Consider the following 15,034-nt stretch of genomic DNA (forward strand, 5'->3'; position numbering starts at 1 on the left):
GTAGTTTTTACATCGCTGTTGCATATATGGGGAATTTTTAAGTTTTGAAAGTTTTTGTCATCTGGGTATTTCTCAGAGTGACTTATCAAGGACAGATGTGGAAGGAGGAAGGAAATGTAGGTAAGTCATTAACCCTCAATCATAACCTCATAAACAAGACATATTAAAAGTACTACTAATAATGTTCTGAACTTTTTGAAATAAATAAGTGACCTAATACTACTACCTGTTGAAGCAGAGTATGATTTGAAATAGGCTTTAATGTAATACTGACACTTTGTTTTCCACCAGATTTTCTCTTAATTTGCCAGTAAAATCAGCAATACCAATTCCTTAACCTGTTTCTTGCTAAATCAAATGTTGCAATAATCATCACTGTTATAAAGAGAAAACACAACAAATGTTTCTTTCAAAAAGTCTGTATTGATCCTAGGTTGTACTTTACGTGCTCTTTTATTGACAGGAAGCGGTGTTGCTGACATTGAAACTGAGCCAATGGACATGAAACAAGCTCAAAACAAAAATTGATCATGAATGTTTTTTTTGTTTCCTGACTGTATTGAACTCCCGAATGAAAAAAATCAGGAAAGTCAGGAAGTTCCCTCTCAACAAATACATGAAAGATACTGTATGTTCACTTATATAATCAGATTGAGAGTCAAGACAGATCAGCACAAATAAAAAAAACGGATAAACCAAAAGCATTCATCCAAAACTTGTAGAATTCACAGCCACTAATGAGAGAAACAACAGCTCCAAATCCTCTTCTTTTTTTTCCAAAAAAGAAAGCCAAACATCCGAGCGACTGCACAGTTAAGTGTATTTGGGGTTAGGTTAATAATTGACTTAAAAGAATTCACTCATTTTAATTTTGGCAGCAGCTCGAAGCCTTGCTGAAAACTAAGATTTAAAGTTTCACATGGGTGAATCTCTGACTCTATATTTGTTGAAAGGATTGATTTCAGTAATTTATTGATTGATAAAGTTTCTTTCTGATCCTGAGGCTCTTTTTTTATTTTAGGTTTTTAGTCACAAAATAAGAGGAAATTTGAGATGGATCACCAGCATTTCTAATTGTCTAAAACACATCAGAACACATACCTTAAAGAGAAAGTTTAAAGGAAGAGTTCACCCCAAAATCAAATATTTACAAATATATCACTGCACAGAAGGAAGCATAAATCTCCTCGTGGACGGGAGGCCTGTGCTTGTGACAGCGCGGGACTGAAACATTAATGGCGTCCTCCGTGGCTGAATTATAATGTTAGCACTACAGAGCTTGTTAGCACGGTGATATGGCTGGCAGGTGTAGTTTGGTTGAAAGAAAATTGTTCCAACATGAAACTGCTCACAGCAAGGTCTGTGGATTATTTTTAGTAAGCGGGTCACGATTTCTGGAAAGAGACATTGCTGTTGAGATTTTCAGATTTATGTTTTCGGTGCCTTGAGCCGAGTGCCGTATAATTCTATTATATTCAGGAGAAGGCAGACATCTCTACAGCTGATACCTCCAGAATTCAACAACTCAAACCAGAACTATCTTAATGGAAAAACATGCATTCCAGGTAAGAGGGCAAATATTTACTTTTGATTTTAGGGTGACCTGTCTGTTCAATTCAGTTTTGTTATTAATAATAATAAAAGAAAATATTCTCTATCTCCATTTAAAACCACATGATATGTAAAAATCCAACTGCCCTGCCATCAGAGAACAAATTTGTGACATTAATATATCATTATATGGCTCCCTCATTTTTATCATAGCTGCAACAGATCTCCAAGTAATGAGAAAAGATCTCCTTAAATATGTAACATGTCATGACCCCAAAGTATGAACTAGGGGATGAGGGGTGTAACAATAATTTAAAGTAACCGGGGACAAAGGAAGAAGGGAAAAACTGAGACAGAAGTGTGGGGTTAGCAACAACACATAAGACACGAAAAGACATGGCCGCTAACCAGTGAGGGTAACAAGACACATTAGACACAGACAGTAATAAGCAGACTAGCCTGCCAGCGCAGGACTTGTTTGCAGACATGCAGAGTGTCAGCCGCCGAACGGCCCACCGGCCCTGTCCAGCTGCACGCTCTGTTTTCTTAGCACATGGCTGTGATCGCAGATTGACTGCAGCTGCAGGGAGGGGGAGGTGCAGCACCTGAGCACAGGAGAGCGCTATTTATATATTTATATATTTACCCTTCTTCAAGTGTCCAAGAGTCAAATGTGCATGTTTGTACTTACAAGCCTTTCTCAGATTATGAAAATGGAATAACCCGTAACATTAAACACCTTAGTCCTGTGACATAGCTGAATAGTATGCAACAGTTGATGTTGGTTGGGCCCTGCAAGATGCACAAGATTCAGTTACAACCAGGGGTAGAAAAAATATTAATATCCTTAAAAGTAGGCCTACTAATACAACACTATAAAAATAATCCACTACAAGTTCAGTCCTGCATTCAAAACCTGACTTAAATAAAAATATGTAAGTATTATCATCAAAATGTACTCTGAGTTAAAGTACTCATTGTGCTGTAAAATGCCTGTCAGTATGTTGCTTTTATATATGATGTTTTTGGATTAATATTACTGCTGCATTTTACCTGCTATAGATATTTAAGGTTGAGCTAATTTTACCATTTTTATGTGCTGTTGTCTGGGTTAATCTACAGTAATTCATCATAGTCTATAAGATCATCATGTGTTTGTAGCATCCCTGTCCTGTAAGAATCTATAGTCTTTTCATGGTGTCAGAAAAATAGCTCTGTTTTCAGCTGAGTGACAACGTAGTATTCAAGCTGATCCATGAGGGTATTTTTTTTAAAATAGTTTCTTTAACTGAAGAAGTGGGAGAATTTTCTCACCCATAAACTATAACTGTCAGACAAATGTCATGTGGATGAAATTACCAGGCAGCAGAGCAAAAGCTCAGTGTTATATTTTATTTTCTACATTTAATACTCTAAAATTTGCACTCAGATTAATGTTAATATTCATTTATCTTAAGATCTATGGAAAATATTCAATCATTATTGTTTGTACCACATTAGGTTCAGTACAGGAAGAGCAAACTGTTTCGAAGGAGGGAGGACTGTAGTGGGAGCACTTGAGTGTCAGGTGTGACTCTGTGGCAAAGGCAAATGGTGTACATGGCTCATGGGAAGACAGGAAGCACCGGGGCCCCTTAGCAAAATTTTGCTTATGGCCCCAGGGAGGTCGGGGCAGGCTCTGGCAATAATAATTTGGGCTTTGGGAATCATGGACAACAACCTGTCAAACACAAATTAAAGCACAACATTGATGAATATACAAAAACAGGCCAGTAAATCCAGCTCATCTGAAACTCTGGCATAACGTTTCTGCGCTTAAGTCAGAGTTGGTCCAGAGCTGGATGTTAATTATTAAAATATTTATGATGGATTTCTGACTGACAAGATGTTTTATTTCAACTCAGCAGTCGTTCGTGGAATATGTTAACTCTTACATGTTTCTTGACATAGAGCCACTGGGATAAGTGTTGCACCACAGTAAAGGACACAGTTGTACATTTCTGCATACTTTATTTTGTCAGCCAAGGAGAAATCATTCAAAAAGAACAAAGTTCCTGAATACTCTGAATATTGTATGAGTATCATGAGTTAATGTTTATTTCCAGGAGGCATTCATATTTTGTGAATTAATGACAGTACTAAATATTTCATGGGACCCACTTTTCATCTAAACATGTATATTTATTTATGTTTAATTTATCAGCAGCTATGTCATCTTTATAGAACTGTAGAACCTTGAGAACTTTTTTTTGTGGAGAGAGCAATTAAACCTATTTCACAGCGCTATCTTTAATGCCTTGGTGAAGGAAAAATTTATTCACATCTCCTGAAGGATCTTTAGGACAGCATAAAAGTGGAGACGGAATTACAACTGAAATCATAAACTATGTACAGTACAGTACACTGATTAGTGGAGTTTGGATATAAGATGTTCACAGTCCAAGAACTCACAAATAAAAAATGCTCAACTGAGAAAAACATTCAATTTAAAACAATGAACAATCTATGCTGTGTGATGCACATACTCTACTCCCTAAATGCAAGGTGAAGCATGTGTCATTTTTGTTCCTCGGCATATTAAAACATCCAACCAGTCTGACCTGTCTGCCTTACAAATACAGTATCTGAGTACACAATCAACAGGTTGTCATGTAGAAATGCTTACACATTGATTTGGAAACCTTTTCCTTAGGAAAAAGAATAAACAACTTTACCATGCAAGGAGGTAACAGGTATTATCAACTGCAAATTTCTCTGAGGATGTTGGAAAAAATATGTAGTATATACTGGAATCCACTGCTGTGGAACTTTTTTTTTTTTTTTATTAAAAGACACACTTCAGTAAAGCCAAGATAATGCACAAATGACATGCTTTTGCATAGAAATGGTGTAAGTTGCGTGGAGTTTGACAAATATGAGAGCCCAGGAATTAAGAGGGGGAAATACAGCACACATTGACAATCTCCAGCAGGGTCTCTGTAAACACTGTCAGAAGTTGCATGTGAAAAGGTAAGATTATTTGATCTAAGGTTTTATGAGGTACTTAGCGACTGTCAGTCTATTACCTGTAGTAGATGCCTGTCAGCACATCCCCAGTTTTTTTTTTTTTTTAACAATTGTTTTAAACACCGAAGTCACACAATAACACACACAAACTAACTGATTGGTAGATACACCACACACATGTTCTGCAAGCTAAAATGACTGTCAAAGGAGTCTGGTGACATCAGATACAAATTGTTCTTAAATTGTCACTTTATTGTTAATTTTCTTGACTTAAGTCATGAAAGAAAAAAAACATTAATAGGAGAAGAGGAAATGTCAAAACCTGCTACTCCAAACTGGGGGCATGCTGACCACCGTCTGTTGTAGCTAATACATTGACAATCAATAAGTACATTATACAACCCCACTTCAAATAATCCAAATTATCCCTTTAATTACTTGAGTTTCTCATCCAGTTGCTGTGAAGTCAGTGAGCCTGCCCCTGAAACAGTTTAATCTGTGAGGTCCAGACATCATGACTGCTCTGTGCTCTGAGTCTGGGCACCAACGCTGCACCTTCATGTTGGCGTGCTTCCATCCTGCTCTCTGTAGAGCCCCTGTTTCCCAGTAGGCACTCCAGACTGGTGTGTTCTATGGCAGAAGGGTCACCCAGTGGAAGGTGGGGCTTGAGAGCATCCTATCGTGGTGATCCTGAATCCAGGGAGGATCTGGGAGGTTGGCTTGGCAATGTGGGTGGAGAGGCAGACACGGGGTGGACTGAAGGGTGTGAGTCCTCCATTTGGAAGATGGAAGTGTCCTGGATAAGATTATGAGATGCTGGGTTGGACATCAGAGGACAAATTTCCTCATGTGTGGCTTGTGATAAGTTGAGATGGGAGTCAGAGGACAGGCAGAGGTGGGGGTAAGAACTGGGTGACGAGTCCAGCAGGCTGTGTGTGGATGTACCTGTGGGGGCACTGGACAAAAGGCAAGAGTACTCATCACTATCACTGGGAGGCTGCAGGCACAAAGTGGGCTGGGACTGGCTGATGGTGGTGGGGCTTGCACTGAGAGGTCTGTTGTCAGAGTCTTCATGCCCAGCATGAGGTGCAAGGCCTGGACCTCCACCCTGGAAGCCTGGGCTGACACTAAGAAGAGACGGGCTGCTCCATGGGTGTGTCGTCACGCTCTCAGAGCCGTGACACGGACCTAACCTGGGTGCAGAGTTTACAGAGGGGGTCGGACAGGAGTTAGCAGGTGGACTGGAGGACTGATGCCGGTGGTGGCTCTCTGTCTGGGTCTCAGCAGCTGCACTGTAGCTCCAATGGCCAGTGGGTGGGACGTTTTGGGGGGTATAGCCTTCGTGGCTTGCAGGATCGTTGTGGAGGTGGTAGGTTGAAGGTAGGTTGAAGGACACACCGGGGTTGGGGCCTGTGGGAGGGCTGGACACCAGCTGGACACCATAAGGATATGAAGAAAGGGAGGTGTTGTAGTGATGCACAGATACATGAGCCTGAAGGAGATGCATCATGTGGTGCAGGCCCTTGGTGAGCTCAGATACTTCCTGGTTTAGTGTCCCCATCTGGGTAGAGAGAAAACACAGTTTAGTCATCATGACGTTAAGACTTCAGCTGGGGTGTATCAACAACAATTAATTTCTTTTAACCCTGATTAAACCATGGCTTAACTTTAATTTATGTGGCACTCTTAAACTAGCTTAAAGTCAAGGTAGATTACATTTAAACCTCTCTTTAAACCTTTAAACTGTGATCCAACATTAACTTTAAAGTTACACTTGAGGCAGTTTAACTTTTTAAATGACTGCCTTTTTGAAATGGATTGAGCAAAATGATTCAAGTCTATCTAGAGGGGAAGCCTAGATCTCCCAAGAGTGATCATTTTAATCTAAACCACACTCTTCATCTCCTTCCTTGGACTCCTCCTTCCTGTCCATAAATCTACCCAGATTTCAACCACACTGCTGTCGCATTATAAGACTTAATTAGTTTGTAAAAAGTGCAAAATGAAGAAACACTGTAAAAATCTTGCAATTATTTGTTAGTGCAATGCAATATAGAGACATATTCTTTCTGACCCTTCATGTTCTATTATTACACCGAGCAAATGCAGTAAACCATGCAAGTACAGCTTTAAAGCACAAAAATAGAAAGCGTGATGCTCAATTAAGTCCCCAGCACAGTGACAAATTAATCAGCTTCTATCTTTAAGGTTTAATCTCAGACTAATGTCCAGATGTAATTATCCAATGACCTCCCAAAAGAGAGCCAAACAATTTATAACCCCCTCTATGACTCTAAGAAATGGCTTCTTACGCAGCAGTGAAATCCAGAGGGACACAGGCTGAGGTAACTGACGCAAATAGGCACGAAAGTAGACAGAAAACTGGGAACAAGGGAGCGAAACAAGAGGTAAAGGGGGGCACAGAAGGTCCACAAGTAGAGCTAGGTTGTCATCAAAAATTTCTTTTTTTCTTCATATTGTTGAGTCAGCACTCTCGACTATCCACTGCATTGCAGAGAGTGCCCTGCTGATTAATTAATATCGACTTCAGACAGCACCTACCTGGGCCCATCTGGATCCTCTCACTGCACCTGCTTTTGCTCTATTTACATTCAAATTAAGAGTGCAGGGACAGTCTGAGATACAAGGCAGAAACTGAGTCTATTGTATGTTTCTCACTGTAAATATAAAACCACAGCTGGTTATTGGATGAGATGCCAGAAATGCAGAAATGCAAACTTATGAGTTTCTGTTCTTTTGGTGGTCTGTGGTAATGATTTTTTAAAGACTGACACAGGAGGTCAGGTTCGGATAATTTGAAGTGGAGTTGGATCAAGTACTTTTCAATAGTCAGTGTATTAGCTACAGCAGATGCCGGTTGGCACACTCCCAGTTTGGAGAAGCAGAGAGCAGTATCAGCATGGAGGCTAAGCAATGAACTGCTGCAGACAGGGTCAACAACAAAAGGTATTTCAGCCACATAAAAAAAAGGTCCACCTAAAAAATCAATATCAGTTTAAGTGTACGCTAACTTCCAACAGTAAACTGCTGTTAAATAAGCCAAATATCACTTTCTAACCACCAAACTCCATGACTGAAATCAGTAGTTTTACCTCAGAGAACACTGGAGTTTCTGGTGTACTGCTGCCACGATCTGTTAGTTTGTTTGTATTATTGTGTCTTCTGTATTTTAAAGGGTTAGTTGAGCTTCACCAAAAGTCACACAATAATGCAAATAAATCATCAGATCGAGGTGGTGGTAGACCAGCAACTTCAGTGTTCTGCAAAGTAAAATGACTAATTTCTCTAATGGACTTTGGTTGCTATATATATATACATATATATATATATATATATATATATATATATATATATATATATATATATATATATATATATATATATATATATATACATATATATATATATAAATATATATATTTTGTTTTTTTAATTTTTTTTTTGGACCCTTAAGTGGCCCTTAAGTGGTGACCCATTCACCACAATTCATTGCTGAGCTTCCATGATGGTACTCTTCTTTCCTTCTCCAAACTGGGGGTGTGACATCCAGCATCTAGGTGATACCCTGACCTCATACACATTAAATAATCCAAACTATCCGTTTAATGTTGAAATAGCAGGTTCTATTTTCTTATCACGAATTCAGTCATACTTCCTGTGTTTAATTTTCAGTCCCTTCAAAATACTTAACGGACAGGAGACAGAAGGGATGATGAAAAGGAGCAAAATTGATTCAACATCAACTGCGGTCCAATCAATTTTAATTTGGGTTAAGGGGCTGTGCCTCACCTTGTGGTTGAGTTGACTGATGCTCTGTCTGACCTCCTCTGTCTCCAGCAGCAGAGTGGAAATAGCCTGCGTGGATTCTGGAGAAATGAGGGTGAGAAAACATTAAATAGCTGACACCACTGAAAGGATTTAATATAATATCAATATTAATATGAAACAAAATTAAGTGTTGGTGTGTAGTTAACTACATGTAGTTCAAATAACTACTTTAACTACAACTTGCAGTGGTTGCATGGTAGTTTAATTACATTCAAATCTCAGTAGCTTTTTCAGTAGTTTACTACTTTGTGTCATGTAGCTTAGGTAGTTAATTACAAACTACACATCCATCATACTCTCATTACATCTTTTTGTCAAACAATATGGCACAATGCAACAGCTCACTGGCCACACTTGTCATTTAATGACTGTCACCTGCTATTTAATTGAAATCACCTGTGGTTTGCAACAATTATGTCTGTGACTGAATCCTACTAATTTCCCTAAAATAATTGCACCTCCCACCTCAACAACTGCTCCTTATACTCTCTTTAAAACACTTCCTTGGGCTGCTTTAGTGAGGACTGGCCTGCCGTAATCTCTAAATCAAACACACCGACACAATATTACAGCTGTACCCCTGTGCAACAATATGAGATTGGGATGGATGATTCCTTTTAGTTGGAAAAAGGCAGCTCTTTCATTAATTAATTAATTTATCTATAATGTATATCTGCTTTGTGAGTACAACTAATGTAATTGTGTGTATATGTGATAGAATGTGTGACATACACTGTGCATGTTAGATGTCCAGTGTTATACATTTTTTAAAGTTATATTTCTAAATCTAAATTATTTGTGGATAATTCAATAAAAACTATTGAATAATAATAAGTCTCTGTCCAGAACAACCAAAAACACCACTTAATGTATTTTAGTTGGACCTCAACTGAACTGAATTGGATATTAATCCCAGGATGTTCATCAGTGAAAGCTCAGGTCAAATGATCTGCACCCTGCTTTGACCTCTGTTGTCCTTTAACATGTTCTCTGACTCTTCAGACACCTGGCTGTCATTTCATTCATCTGCGCTCTCATATTTCCCCAGAAGGAGGCAGGGCAGCATTGTTGTATCCACTGTTTGAACTCCCGAGTTTACCTCCAGCCATCTGGCACCCAGGTGACCCTCGCAGCTGGTGGCGGTTTGGCTTACCTTGGGTGCTGCCTCCTGTACTGGCTTTAGGCCCGCTGTGCTCCACATTGAAATGGAACGTGTGCCCATTGTCTTCGATGCCGTCTACAACCCTGGCGGGAGGGGAGAAGAGGAGGGATGCCGGAGTTAATGTAACAGTAGAGCTTTTTCAATTATCATTGAGGCCAGCAGACGACCCAGGAATGTGCCATGAGAGCTGCTGCTGGCAGAGGCCCATGTGAGTTTGAACATGAGGAGGAGAGCCCAGTCTGGAGGGGCGGACACCTGAGCTCTCTGAACCAGCACTTACCCATATCTCGAACTTACTGGATGACTTAGGGATACATTATGAATACAGATGGTTGAGGCAGGAGGATAAGGTGCTCTGGTAATGAAATGCAGTGACATCTGTTGAAATATGCAATGCAAATACACTCCATTTACATTAAGTAGAGGATGCAGGTTTTTGTAGCATGACTTTAGGTGTCCATTATTGCAACACTTGACTTAGATCATCTCTGATGTTCTAAGGCAGGAGCCTCAAACTGCTGGTTCCTCCTTGCTATGGCCTGTGACATGATATCCAAATTATAATATAATCCTGCCAGCAAAATTATATAGTTGCTGAGTTTGTGTCCAATCGACTGCTAACTAAAACTTGTATAGAAACTACTTCTTGTTAAGTGTGATGAAAATATGTTAGTAATGCAAATAAAGAAGTAAATTCAGGAATGTTGTGTTTTCTTGTAGTACTTGAACATTGAAGTGGCGATCCAATGAGATGACAATACCAGCAGTGGCCCCAGGCCAATGTGAGTTTGAGACCCCTGTTCTAAGGCTTTTATAACTAGACATAAGGTTGTCTATGAAATTGTGTATCAGGTTGACCGAGGGCATCTAAGAAAGACATCAAGTAGTGCAGGAGTGTTTGACAATGGACCAACTGGACTATAGCAAACATAAATAAAAATGGGCATCAAGGCCCACGATATAGTGATGTAGTTAATGGAGCACACCACTGTGAAAAGAAGAAGGAGAAGGAGAAGGAGAGACACAACCATGTTGCTATTCATGTCACTTGGAAACAGATTATATGATGATAACTAACAATCAAAAAAAAAGGAAACCTAAAAAAGAAACTGTTTTCAAATAATGAGATGCAAAGATTAATAAATATAAAAATCCTTTTACACTGTATTGCAATCCAACACAATTGTTTTAATAAATTCTGCATTTGTGAGGCTTATAACTTTAGATTTGTGGTTGACACTGAAAGGTGGTGAATCTACTGTATGTAAATTCCACAACATGAAGTATTTTGTCAGAATGTATTAGAAAGGTGGGGAAATTACTAGAAACACTTCAGTATAATAAAATGCAGTCATTTAATGTAGACTTTGCTTGTGTTCTGCTTGTTTTGAAGATTGAATTTGATGATAGCTGTAGCAATACCTGGGACTAAGATCTGGAGGTCCAAAGCAGGTGACAGTTGGGATAAGCAGCTTTGCAGGCTTTTGCTCAGCCCCAGACTCTCCCTGGGCTGATGTTGAGGCTGTACAGGCGGCTGTAGGGGTGCTGTGCTCTTTTTTCGATGGTGGCTGAGGGGACGAGCACTGCCCATGGAGGCTGCGGCTGAGGTTTGGTGATCGGCAGCGTCGCAGGGCGTTGAACTGGCGCAGCTCGTCCCCCAGAAGGTTGCCCAGGGAGGTACGGCGGACGGGGCTGCTGAAGCTGGGCAGCAGGAGGTTGCGACGGGAGCGAGTCGCTGGAGAGAGGTGGAAGGAGTCATCAGAGTCATCCCCTTTTGTTTCCACGATGGAGGGAAGCCTGGATTCCTGCAAAACAGCAAACACAACATGCAGCTTAAATAACTCCACACTTTTAAAACTGAAATTTCAAAAAATGTGTGCTAATTCTATAACTGCCTGATTTGTGTTTGTCAAAATAAAAAACCCCAGGATATGAAAACAGGTTAGAGCAGAAATGCAACTGGGAAATACAGGAATAATAGTTCCATGAATATTGAAATATTTTAAAATACTGGAAATTTTAAAACCAAATTTAGAATGCCACTCACAATACCTCTCCCCATTAAATCATATCATGAGTAATCTGGCACATAATAACCAATTAATTTAAAAAGCTTCTGATAAAGAGCAATAATTGTGCCATTTAGGTTTTAATGAGTTACAGCTGAGGATATTTTAATCGCATCTATTGCGCTTTAAACATGGCTGCCTGTGTGCTTGTGAAAACAATAGATTTTACATTAAATTGAACTTTTAATAGCAGACAAAGTGAGCACTGTAAACAGGCGGGGACTTGTAAGGTTTCCCATTTGAAGAGCTACTGACCCAGTTAGCGATCTAACTTCAGGGACTGAACTCTCTGTTCCAAATGAGTTTCAACCTGTAGGGGAAGTCCTTGCACAAACTCTGCCACAGCACTCACTACCAATACTGTATGTCCCTGAAAATCACAGGGGTTTTACCTTGAATAATCCAACACACGTCCGCTAAAAACCAAGGTACTTATATGCATGCCTACTCCAACAGAATTCACAAACAGGCATTGCGAATTTATTAGAACTTAAATGTATGAAAAGGAAACTGTGTCTTGTAGAAAAAGTAATAATGACACACTGAGAGACTCACATGGGAAAGCCTAGGTGACCTTGAGAACCTGCTGTAGCCCTGCAGGAACAAAAAGAAAGCAACAGGGATTAAAAAAATACACATACTCAGCCAAAATGTATTTATTTATACAACTTTGTACCCTCTTTATTAAACCTTGGAAAGTTAAAGAAACCCTTGCAATTACGTCTTTGGAAATTTAAGGTGTCCTGTTGAGTTTTTCGGGAAACAAGCAGTTATGTTTACATCTGGTCTTCCTCACCAAAACACATTGTGTGTATCCTTGAGGTCTCAAAAACGTGTAGATTTATTTCCTCATAAAACATTTGCAAAGTTGATTTTTTAAAGTATCTAAATCGTCTGTTGTTTACATCCATGGCACATTGCAGCAATCTTACCACATTACCACCACCTGTTGGTCAGCAATATTGCTCTACTTGAGGTCAAAAACTCCACAGGGAAACTTTAATTAATTTCAGTAATGTCTTTGCATTTACAGGACTATGTAAAATTCTGATTTTCTATTTACTTTCTTTTCTCTTTTGCCTCTATCTAAATGACCTTGGCCAGTGATGAAGTCTCTGCTACACAAGCTGAATAACATAAATTATCTTTTTTCTACACTTGATTGCAGACGGATTCCAGCAAAAGTTTTTCTTTCTTCTGTCGTGTGAAGAAATTGCTAGTAATTTACCATAATCACCAGCTGGATGGCAAATGAAACTGGGCTAGTGTGAAGTTTTCCCTCATGTGTGAAAAATGTGCTCCTGACGACATGGCTTAATGTGACAACACAAGCCACAGTCTGTCGCTCTACCAGTATAGTGCCAGTAATGCTCTTTGACGCAGGGAGCCAATTCACTGAGGCTACGCATTAAATTTAATCCTTCACTGAAGCACAATACTGAGTTTAAAAATCATCACCACTGAAAGGCAATAAAAGCAAAAATATAATGCACGCTGAGAAAGTTTGCTATCTCTTCAGACATTGGTGGTCTATGAGAAGCAGAGGGGACAAATCTGTGTCTGTTTCCAGGCAGGGACAAATTCTCCTCATAAGGAAATCCAACCCTGGAGCAACAAGGAATGATTAACCAGCCAGCGAAGAATATTGGTGCGAAATGACGCTAATTGAACATCAATATTAATTAATGGGGTATTAATGCCACAAGTGTCCCACATTGCAAAGTGGGTTTGCAGAGATTTAATTGAGGGAGTGTTTCCTGTCACTCACAAGTGAGCTATCTTGTGTTTGCATGTCTTTGTAAAAGGAACAGACGGTTCTTACAAGGTCAGTGTAACCGCTTACGTCACAAATTAAGAGTTTTGTATATGTTAGTAGCATAGAGTATGTTAGGGTTTCACAGCCCATTCTTTTCAATCTCCGTACAAATAATGACTTAAGACACTGAAACTGGGTGCTGTGCATACGCCCTTGTACAATTTTGCATGCAGGTGATGTGTCAATCATTCCCATTAAGAAAATGTTGGGTGGCTTTATATAAAAAGGTGAGTAACTTTATGTGCATCATGTATCTTAACCAAGTTTTCTTGCCTAAACCTAACCAATCTTAACTATGTCTTAATTTCTGTGACAAAGGTCACCTGACTATGAATGACAACAAATGTCACCTGACTGTCTGCTCTCCACGGAAGGATTGGCATACCACCTGCACACACTTTAAAATGTTTAGTTGTGTTTTTTTTGTACGCAGACTGAAGAGCTGAAGACACTGGATTACGTGTTGTTTAATGTATGCATGTTTTTCAAATCCAGAAAACATTTAATGGGTATCTGACTGAGGGTGATTTCACATTAGGGACCCAGCCTGTATCCAAGTACACTTGACAGCAAAGTCCAGTTCGTCTGATGAGTGTGAACACTGCACTGGAATCTCTATCTTCAAAACACAGTGAGCAAGTCAGAACGCTCGGCGTTATTATTGATACTGATCTCAGTTTTGAAAATCACATTACAAATGTCGCCAGCGCTTTATCACTTAAAAAATGTACCAGGGCATACATATCACAAATGGATTCTCAGAAACTGTTGCATGCATTCATCTCAAGCAGGTTCGACTACTGCAACATACTTTTTGTGGGATTTTCCAAACAATCTGTAGGACATCTCCAGCTCATTCAAAATGCAGCAAGTCCTTACACACACAGAGATATTTTAACATATTACTCCATACACCTGTGCCTGGGTTCACTTGAAAAGGTGGTCTCAAGTCTCGGTTCATTTGTACCGATTACAGTCTGCATCAGGTGTTGAAGGTGACTGTACAAAAACAAGGAGGTGGATTGCTGTTGGGATCTTGCAGTTGACAGGCTTTTCTACACCACAGCAACAACATAGACAAATACTGTGTTGATAGTGATGCGGTGTAGTCAGATACACAAGAGCATTCCTAATGTGAAAGCAATCATACCTAATGTGAAAGCACCCTGAGAGCCCATATAACACAACTCCAAACACAAGGGAGTAAATCTGCAAACTATGGTGGATTTTTACATGATGACATTACTGATGGTCTCACAAAACTCTAAACCATGTGAATATCCATCTAAAACAAACTGTTAGAAGTAGAAAATGAAGCGTGATTGTGCGAATGTTTGGCTTTGTTTGTTACCACAAATATGTATATAGTGTTGGTGGGTAATTTGGGACAAAAACCACCTGGGACAGCTGATGTGACATTTTTGTTTGTCATCTCCTCTCTGTACTCTGTCAGCCCACTCCTGGTTGGTATTGTTATCCCATCCAACATGTCAAAAACACTGAGCTCATCTTGTCTCTTGCTTTTTGTTTTTTTCTTTTGCACTCCCACCACCGGTTACCAGTGCCTTTATCAACTTTGTT

General features: G+C 39.6%; 1 protein-coding gene across 1 annotated transcript in view; it reads right to left on the reverse strand.

Annotated features, from left to right (window-relative positions):
• Nucleotides 1–3,541: 3,541 nt before the first annotated feature.
• The window catches only part of LOC146312068 (voltage-gated delayed rectifier potassium channel KCNH4-like), a 62,399-nt gene continuing 50,906 nt past the window's right edge, over nucleotides 3,542–15,034 (reverse strand). Inside the window, exons 12-16 of the mRNA XM_084740424.1 lie at nucleotides 12,193–12,231; nucleotides 10,991–11,373; nucleotides 9,560–9,651; nucleotides 8,368–8,444; nucleotides 3,542–6,118 (exon numbers count right to left, since the gene is read on the reverse strand). Coding sequence (XP_084596550.1) covers nucleotides 5,234–6,118; nucleotides 8,368–8,444; nucleotides 9,560–9,651; nucleotides 10,991–11,373; nucleotides 12,193–12,231 — 1,476 coding nt within the window. The 3' untranslated portion in view covers nucleotides 3,542–5,233. The remainder of the gene's footprint in view (nucleotides 6,119–8,367; nucleotides 8,445–9,559; nucleotides 9,652–10,990; nucleotides 11,374–12,192; nucleotides 12,232–15,034) is intronic.

The sequence above is a fragment of the Lutjanus erythropterus genome, chromosome 17 (assembly GCF_056507025.1).
Source record: "Lutjanus erythropterus isolate fLutEry1 chromosome 17, fLutEry1.hap2, whole genome shotgun sequence".
Lineage (NCBI taxonomy): Eukaryota > Metazoa > Chordata > Actinopteri > Lutjaniformes > Lutjanidae > Lutjanus > Lutjanus erythropterus.